Source organism: Acipenser ruthenus, chromosome 28, assembly GCF_902713425.1.
Source record: "Acipenser ruthenus chromosome 28, fAciRut3.2 maternal haplotype, whole genome shotgun sequence".
Taxonomy (NCBI): domain Eukaryota; kingdom Metazoa; phylum Chordata; class Actinopteri; order Acipenseriformes; family Acipenseridae; genus Acipenser; species Acipenser ruthenus.
The window spans coordinates 2,557,276-2,567,275 of record NC_081216.1 but is presented as its reverse complement, the minus strand read 5'-3'; the positions used below and the strand labels follow the sequence as shown (position 1 = coordinate 2,567,275).

Sequence of the window (10,000 nt, the reverse complement as noted above, 5' to 3'; positions counted from 1 at the left end):
TTGACCAGTCCCGCAGCCTTTAATACACACAGGCTTTACGTCAGATATCCAGTTGGTTTTTGATCTGTACATATACTGTCTTGCATTCCCGTTTAGAAGGGCATACAGTAACGCTTACACGAGCCCTCTGATTGCACTTGCTGTTCACTGCAGATCACAGGCAGCTTGTGAAATACTAACTAAGGCTTTGGGAGATGCTGCACTCGAGTGGGATAGAGCGGAACACTCCAAAAAATAAGCGTTGGCTTACTGAATTAGATCGACACATTATGGTTGTTGAGAGAGGTCCATATTTGAATCAGCTTGCTCGGTAAAATACTCCCGAACATTAAACTGTGACGAGGATACCTCAGCAGGTCTTAACTCACTGCAATTTAGTAGCAATCCACACAGCATGGTTTACAGCCAGCGTTTCACAGCAGCGTTTTATTGTCCAACAGCTGTCTCTTACACATTAACTTTTTATCCCAAATTAGGAAATTTAGAGCTCGACTGAAATGAATGGAACATCGTTATATATAAGTGTGTGTGTGTGTGTGTGTGTGTGCGTGCTTGTGTGTGTGCGTGCTTGTGTGTGTGCGTGTGTGTGCGTGCGTGTGTGTGCGTGTGTGTGTGTGCGTTTGAAAGTAGGTATAACTGCAGTGAAAAAAAATAAAATACAAATATTTTTTCTGTCTACAGAGCTGAAGAACAGCTTTTTTTTTTTTGACACGTCCTGAAATAAATTATTAATTTGATAAAAACACCAATCATGAAATGCGTGTATAATTCCACACTACCAGGACGATCAAATCTTCTATTAACTCTCTAATCAACGTCATTGCTAGAAAGGGAAATGTTTTCAGACACGATCTCTACGAAAATCATTAGAGCAATGCACTTATATTAGACAAGTACAAGAATCAATCCAATAGCAATATGTGGTATTGATTATAATGGGACATTCGCTATGCAGAGTGGCAGGCGTATATTAGATTTTATAATGCAAATGTTTATTTGTTTTCCAAGTATAAAGATCGATTGTGGTTGCATTGTAATTACCACATAAACCACAACAAGACTGACAGACGCACGCAGACAGACAACCACACACGCACGCATATACAATACATGTGTGCATTGACTCTCATGAAGGAAGAAGTTGGGTTTAAACTAAATACGTATGCATTAAACGTTTTCTCCTAAACCAAGTAAAAAATGTGTCTCATACATTATCTTAACCATCGTAAACTATTGAACTGTATACATTCACGCACACACACACACACACGCACACACGCGCATACACACACGCATACACACACACGCACACACACACACACACACACACACACACACACACGCATACACGCACACGCGCGCGCGCACACACACACACACACACACAAACACATCCTTTCAATCAGTGCGTTCCAACACTGTTAGGGGTTTTCAACAGTTCATATATTTTTCGGGACATTTCTTTTGATGTCTAAAAACCACAACAAAAAGAATAAAGCGCTCATTTCCAGCCCCTCTCCCACCCACACAAACTCACACTGTGCATATATTGATTTTATTAAAGTTCATGTGACTCTCTTTATTGATTTGTTTTACATAATGCACGCAGAGGTTAGTGCAAATACAGAGCGATACAGAGATTAGCAGTGAGGTGTGTACCTGCTACATCAAACACCGGCCAGGAAAGCAGTGTGTACAACATCGAGCAGAAAAACAAATCAGTGTGCATGCAAATTCGATTAAATATGAGTAGAAACACACACACACACACACACACACACACACACACACACACACACACACACACACACACACACAGTATATGCTATGCTATATGTTATATATTTTATATTAAGCAGATCCACCTCAATGTTATGTCCTCGACGGTGACTGCGGGTACAATTCGGCACTAGTGTTCTGTGTGACCGAACGGGAGTCTACTGCAAACAATATCTATTAACCCTTTGGTTACAATTTTTTACATTTCATTTTTAGAATGATATGAACTGTTTATGTGAACTCTATGGGGCACCAGAAGCTTAGAAGACTTTGAGAAAACAAACCGGCATTTTAAAGAACAGCATTTATGGGAAACGTTGCCTATTTATATAAATATAGACACATGAATTGCTATACATGTATTATTCTTACTTTATAATAGGTTTGTATATAAAAAACTACCAATGTGTCCACTTTCTATTTAATCAGTGTAACTGTCGCACCCCCCTCTCCCTTCCTCCCTCCCTCCGTTCCTCCCTCCCGCACAGGCACAGACAGGAAGAGGGGTCGACAGACTTACACCCGGTACCAGACCCTGGAGCTGGAGAAGGAGTTTCACTTCAACCGCTACCTGACGAGGCGGCGGCGCATCGAGATCGCCCACTCACTGTGTCTGACCGAGCGGCAGATCAAGATCTGGTTCCAGAACCGCCGTATGAAATGGAAGAAGGAGAACAAGGCCACGGGACAGAGCCCGTCAACCGAAGACAAGCCTGGGGTAGAGGAGGAGGAGGAGGAGGAGGAGGGGGAAGAGGAGTGAAAGCAAGCAGCGTCCCTGGTCTGAAACACAAAAACACACCAACAGAAAAAGAAACACAAGACAAATTATATATATATATATATATATATATATATATATATATATATATATATATATATATATATATATATAATGAGGGAACCGCATTCTCCCCACTTTGTATAACACTGAGACACACTATACTACCTATTCTATACTATCCTTGTCTGTTTTATACATTTAGAAAAATGATGAAGTCTACCTACTAGTTTAATTATTTAAAAGTATAAACGTAAAACAAATACAATTAATAATCCCACCATTTTTTTTTCTCCCTCTGGTTTCTATTCTGATGTGAAAGTTATTATTGGTCGTGCCTTTCCTTTTTTTCAAACAAAGAAAGGGAATTAATAATAATAATAATAATAATAATAATAATAATAATAATAATAATAATAATAATAATAATAATAATACCGCATTCATTATTCTACCATGTGTATTTGTACCAGTGACGTGTGTACGTGTGCACTTCTGTCTAGAAATAAGAATGGTGATTTAAAAATGTCTGAAAAGGGAAAAATATATACCCAGCATATACAGAATATGTAAATAATTGAAATATATGTTAAACTGTTCTTTTCCTATATGTTATTGTTATTGTGTGTGTATTTTGCTTTCTCGTGTGTGCTATTCAGATAATATGTTCCCTTTTACATTAGTCTGTCCCTATTCGTGTACGTGTTATAGTGTACAGTGGACCACAAGATGTAGGAATCATTTTATATATCTTTTTTTGTGTGTGTGTGTGTTGTGAAGGATTAAATAATTGTGGGAAAAAATCGACTTGTGTTTTCGAGTTGCACAATGATAGCATTTTCTGCCAATAATAATAATAATAATAAAAATATTTAAAAAGCACAGACGTTTTTGTGTGTTTTATTTTTTTGTCAATGTTAATTCATCTATTGTAGACAATACGGACGGTACTAAAAAAACGCCTGCATATATATATGTATATATATATATATATATATATATATATATATATATATATATATATATATATATATATATGTATTATTGTATTATTACTTATACTGTGATACTTGAAATGTATTTGCTTTCGATTGTAAGTCGCCCTGGATAAGGGCGTCTGCTAAGAAATAAATAATAATAATAATATATATATATATTAGACTGTAACACACAATTAAAAATAACAAAAATCATGGTTATTAAAAATCTGAATGCTCGTATCTTTGTAGTTGTTAATTTCACATTCCTCATAGTCTATATGAACTATGCAGTGTAAACTCGTAGCATTTATATAAAACCCATTTTGAATATTGCATATCCCGCTTTACAGGAAACTATCCCTCCTTCCTCGTATCACACTTACACCTTCAATTGAAGATGGGGAAAATATACAGAGACATCGGAACTAGACATTGCAGAATATCGCAATTTTGTTTGATTTAAAGTAACAGTATAAAAATAAAATGATTCCGCTTCATACCTTCATTTCCGAATTCAGCATTTAGTGTCCGTTCGCTTGCAAGTCCTCTGTCTGTCTATGCAGCCCTTATTCTGAGACAGAGCTGGGGTCGCGTCGGCTAACTTAGTGAATTGTTTTATTGTTTGTTGTCCTTTCTTTTACAGCGTCAATAAAACCCGGAAACGTCTTCTAAAAAAAAAAGAGCAGAAGGGATAACAGTGATTCGAGAAAAACAAACGTTCTAAAGCAAAGCGACCAGCACACGCCCTTGTCAGAGTAATTACTTAACTTCACAAGAAACCGTTTATTTCCCTCTAATTCTTGGCTTGTATTCCCAATAAAATCTACTAATAAAAACACGAAAAAATAACATCCACAAGAATCGAGTAAAAGAAAATACATTTTAAACGAGATGTGTGTTATGCACACTCCGAAGATAGGCCTGTATATAGGCTATATATATATATATATATATATATATATATATATATATATATATATATATATATATATATATATATATATACTTTTATTTTCTTAAAATAAATTATATTTACAACACAAACGGCGGAGAATTGTTATACCCACAATCATATACAAGTAATAAAAGCTGGTATTTGACACGATATTCAAGAATAGGAAGAAAAAAAAAAAAGAAAATACGCACGGACACACAAAGTTGTTCTGGTAAAAAAAAAAAAAAAAAAAAAAAAAGATTTATTACATAATAAGCTTTATATTTATTTCACAGTATTAATTAAACACCACGCTTTTATATATTCATTTGGCATATATTTTACTACAGTTGAACACATATGGTTATGTTTCATATAATGTGCATTCTTTGATATATACATGACAGAAATGATACATGCTAAGATAACTGTACTGCTTGTCACACTTCTATATAATATTTTTATATACATAAAGGGTTAATCCTAAAAAACAAAAAACAAAAGTCTCTGGACTTAGAAACGCGACAGGGTCTCTTTGTACTGCCAAAGTTCTGGCACGGTTCGTATTTATATCGCCGGCACTCCTTCCCAGTTTCTGAGTTTTTGTAACAAATAAGTATGAAATAAATAATAATAATAATAAAAACGTATAGTGTGTATAATATCCAGAAACTAATGTCCGAGTTTTTTTTAATGAATTTTCCATATTTTAGGGACTGAATATATTTATTAAACTCATATATACGTGTATTTGTACCAGTGACGTGTGTACGTGTGCACTTCTGTCTAGAAATAAGAATGGTGATTTAAAAATATCTGAAAAGGGAAAAATATATACCCAGCATATACAGAATATGTACATAATTGAAATATATGTTAAACTGTTCTTTTCCTGTGTGTGTGTGTGTGTGTGTGTGTGTGTCTGTGTGTGTGTTTGTGTGTGTATATATATATATATATAAATATATATATTTCTTGCAGATTCAAGTAATTTCCTGTATTTTGTATTATTACTATTACTATTCTGTATAGGGTGCAAACGTGCATACTCAGACAATACAATGTAGGGTTTAGATAATATTCTAATATCGCTAATTTCTAATCAATCATATATATATATATATATATATATATATATATATATATATATATATATATATATATATATATATATATATGCATGTATTCTGAAGAAAGAAAGATGGCGACTGAGAGAAGACTGCTGCTAAAGCGGGCCATGAAGAAATGCAATAAATTTCTTGTTGTTTTATGAAAATTTACAACTTTGTGAGAGAACTTTATGAGTGGATCGGTCCCGGGATTGGTCAGGGCGCGTCATGTGGACGAGTAACCGTGTACATGAACTTTTTATGATTTCCCATGTGGTTCTACTGCAGCATTCTTTTGGCTACAGAACCGTGTGTAGGAACACTGTCCTCTCAAAAAAAAAAAAAAAAAAAGGAAAGGCTCTGGCATTCTTTTCAATTTCTTTTTTTAATTTAAGAAAAAAAACTTAGTTTCATTATGATTAATTAAAACAGCATATATATATATATATATATATATATATATATATATATATATATATATATATATATATATATATACGTATAGCCAGCCTCATGCTTTACTCGCGTATGCTAATGTGTGTTGATTTTGGAGCTGATTGGAGAGTGGTGGCTGCCTTGGAGGGTGTATTTGTAATCCGTGCCCTGTGTAGAGCTGGTATCATTTCTCAGACAGGACTCTCGCTCGTTTCTGTAAATGTACATGACATGAGACGAGAGCATATCCGCGGCGGCGAGACAGGAGTGACCGATGCCGCCCGATAATGGCTACCTGAGTGGAACACTCTGTGAGACACACACTGAGCGATTATCGAGAACTCCACATGACTGAGCAAGGAACAGCAAAGGTAAATGTTATTTATTTATTTCATCATCTGATCATTTCTTTGTATGTGCTTTATGGCTAAGTTTTTTTTTTTTTTTTTTTTTTTTAGCTTATCTTAAATCAATGATGAAGAATACTCTATTTATACTCATTTTAAATGATGTGGATTTCATATCCCAATACGTGCACACAGCTCTATGCTGCTTGAGGTGCTATGGCTGTTTGAAATCAGTTAGGCGCGTCTTTAATGATGTTTATTAAAAAGTTATCCGGAGTGCCGACTTTGTTTACGGACTGTAGGTGTGCAACGCTATTGGGTAATGCGGTAGCGATATCGCTGCTTGTGTGGTTGTATTGATGCCAACTGGATTTTGTTCCGCTCTCCTGGGTCGTTTTTTTTACGTGGTTTTACATGGGGGGGGGGGCACCGCTATGCGACATTCCGATACCCATTAAAAGGCGTTTTACGCACAACAAAAACGAGAAGGGTGAAAAAGAAAGTGCCCTGGTATTAAATAATAATAATAATAATAATAATAATAATAATAATAATAATAATAATAATAATAATAATAATAATAATCTTTAGAAAAAACACATAATTGCAGGTTGTTTTTTTAAGTGACATGTTTATATAAACTTGAGTTTAAATGACTCTTCCTCTGTCGAACCGAATTACTCTTAGAATGTGATGCATCGCCTTAAAGATCAGATTCAAAGTCCTGCCAGCTTAATTCTTCACACACGTCCGCTTTTTCTTTGAAGAAAGGTATTTCGCTTTTTTAAACATCTTGAGGTTGCGTTTAAAACACAGATGGCCGCATCTCGGCTCATTCGTATCCCTATTTTTTATCCAGAGTGACATTACAAAAAATAAAATAAAATATGCAACCTGCTCACGGGGATGATATGGATATGTGATGCATTTAAATAAATATCTAATTCATTTGAATGCATGCCGAGCGTACAGCAGTCCTTAAAATAATTTAATACACTGTATGTAAACACATGTTTTTACAAGGTATTTGTGTAAATGCTAGTATGCTTGTAGCGTATTATTTGAGTTGTTGAGTACGCATTTGCTCTCCTTGATAAATGCATGTTGCAATTTTGAAAAACAAAGAAGCGAATGATAAGCAATGGACTGATACGTGTGATTTAATTAAGCTTTCAGTTTTAGTAATAATAAGAAGCACGACTTAAAATATTTCTGTGTTTTCTTTGCTTTTTTTCTTCCGGTAGTATAGCCAGTGTACGACTCAACAGGTTAAACTGAAATATAGCCTTTTTGTTTTTCCCCTACGGCAATGTAACATGTTTAGATAATTGTACCTTTCCCACATAATGAGACACCTTGTCAATCTCCTCGTTAGATGTGTGTTTTCAGTGTTTCTGTTTACAGGCAGTGTCAGTGACGCAGATTCAGTATTGCTTGGTTTTTTTGGTGCAACTTTCTTTCCTTACTCTTTGGTGCCATCTAGCGTCCATTTGCTTTCAGTGAGGGCACGAGAGGAACTGAGGTCATAACCCCTTTAAACACACACACACACACACACACACACACACACACACACACACACACACACACACACACACACACATATGCTCGATAATATATTATGTAGTTTTGTTTTGCTTTGACACATTTGAAAGCTCAGATAATAAAAAGTAATCAAACTAAACAAAACAGCATATACGAGACACACTAAGATTGCCTCTGACTGATATTAAACCGTTGCAAAAACCAGAGGCTGTTTATTCATTTTTTTTTAATGTAAGCAGTTGGTGTTTATTCTTTGATCTTGAGACCTTCTTTAGGTATTCCAAAGTCTGTTTTTTTTAATCTTTTTGAAGTCACTGAAAGGCTAGGGCCATAAAGAGGCCTAGCGCTGAGACAGTAGAGACGGGTTTGTTGTCGACTTGCCGTTTGGTGGAGTTGTCTGGGTTTCTGATTGTTATATGAGGGGGTTATAAAATGACTTTAAAGGGGAATACTGTGAGAGAGAAATGTTAGAGAGAGAGAGAGAGAGAGAGAGAGAGAGAGAGAGAGAGAGAGAGAGAGAGAGAGAGAGAGAGAGAGAGAGAGAGAGAGGTCATTACATACATGCAAATTGAATATGCATTTTCAGTATGTGCGTGTGTGTGTTTTTATGATTTGTATTTTGTATTCCCCTCCAGAGTGTGTACATATCGTGTTGTGGACTGCGGCTCTGTTTAACACCAATAACACCCAACTATCAATAGCTGCTTATTAACTAGGGATTAGCAATTTTAATTATTTCTTTTACTATATACGTGTTGTTTTTGCACTGTGAAAAGGAGATGTGTGTGGGTGGCTGTTTCAGTACTAAACTTATTAAAATATAATTACAGTCAGCTTTTTTTTTTTTGTTAATCATTGGTTAATCACCGAAGCGTGGAACTCTACCGAGGCTGTTTGATTTCCTTCTAGACGTCCCCGAAAATGGACGATTACTCGGCAGCAAACGGAAGCCCTGTAGACTGCAGACCGAGGCTATAAAATATTTAACAGTTGACATGCACAGAAGCGCATGGTAACGAAATATTAGCAAGTGTCAATACCAAATAGGGAGGGAGGGAGAGAGGGAGAGAAGGAAGGAGGGAGGGAGGGAGGGGGGGCATGAGTTCGTGTGAGTTCAGAAAGCTGGGAATGGCAAATCAAAAACAAAAACTATATATATATATATATATATATATATATATATATATATATATATATATATATATATATATATATATATATATATATATTAGTATGCTATGATTATCCGCTATTCTGCAGAGCGCGTTTGGAATTATAGACCTTCTTATTGTTAGTGTTTTTGTAATATATTTTTCTATTTTTGTAATTAGATTTAAATCCATGTTTTTGTTGGTGTTTTAGAATATATGAACGGCCATATCAGATTTATTGAATATGTTCAGAGTTTTTGTTTGCCGTTTGTAAAATTGGTAGTATAAATCACACAAATCATCTACTTGTATCATTTACTTGTTAAATACGATGTCGTTTTTTTTTTGTTCAAATTATTTAAAGGTGATCTAAAATGAATTATTTATTTGGTTTGTAGGAATCGTGTACTTTGATTTGATTGAAAGACTACAGTTTCGGGTAGCAATTTGGTGTTTGTTTCTGTTAGTTAGACCGCGTAAATTGAAATATATTCTGAAATGAGCTACAGTAATGAAACATAACCACAAATTGAACATAATGTTTTTTTTTTAAATCTTTATATATATATATTTCAATGTGGACCAGACTTTGATACAAATAATTATGATTACATAATAAGTCTATACTTCCCCCTTATGCCATAACTTTTAACAACATTATTTAGAACTGCGGTTGTTTAGAAATTATTATATGTATATTTGCTATATTGTGCAAGCTCCATTTTCTTTTGTTTTTTTTTAAAATTTCATTTATGGAATGTATATCAGCGCCTACTACACCGTTTTAACCTGACAAAGTTTGTAATTAAAAAGACCTACCTTTTAAAACATCATATTAGCCTTCATGGCGATTTATGGTTTTTTTTTGTCTCGTCTTTGTAAATACAATTTCTTAGAAACCAGAGGAGGTAGTTATAAAAGCAGTACCCTTTACATATACGA

At 34.7% G+C, this 10,000-nt stretch overlaps 2 protein-coding genes and 1 long non-coding RNA gene across 3 annotated transcripts in view; 2 read left to right on the top strand and 1 right to left on the bottom strand.

The window, feature by feature from the left end:
• The window catches only part of hoxb7a (homeobox B7a), a 5,101-nt gene extending 2,449 nt beyond the window's left edge, over window positions 1-2,652 (top strand). Inside the window, exon 2 of the mRNA XM_034057518.3 lies at window positions 2,268-2,652. Within this exon, the coding sequence (XP_033913409.2) occupies window positions 2,268-2,539 (272 nt within the window). The 3' untranslated portion in view covers window positions 2,540-2,652. The remainder of the gene's footprint in view (window positions 1-2,267) is intronic.
• LOC117434847 (uncharacterized) overlaps window positions 2,442-10,000 on the bottom strand; it is an 8,261-nt gene continuing 702 nt past the window's right edge. The window contains exons 2-4 of the long non-coding RNA XR_004549101.3: window positions 9,878-10,000; window positions 4,038-4,205; window positions 2,442-2,559 (exon numbers count right to left, since the gene is read on the bottom strand). The exon at window positions 9,878-10,000 is cut by the window's right edge and continues 110 nt beyond it. This is a non-coding gene — a long non-coding RNA (uncharacterized LOC117434847). The remainder of the gene's footprint in view (window positions 2,560-4,037; window positions 4,206-9,877) is intronic.
• LOC117434840 (homeobox protein Hox-B3a-like) overlaps window positions 6,074-10,000 on the top strand; it is a 62,955-nt gene continuing 59,028 nt past the window's right edge. The window contains exon 1 of the mRNA XM_034906783.2: window positions 6,074-6,386. The gene's annotated coding sequence lies outside the window, so the exon portion shown is untranslated. The remainder of the gene's footprint in view (window positions 6,387-10,000) is intronic.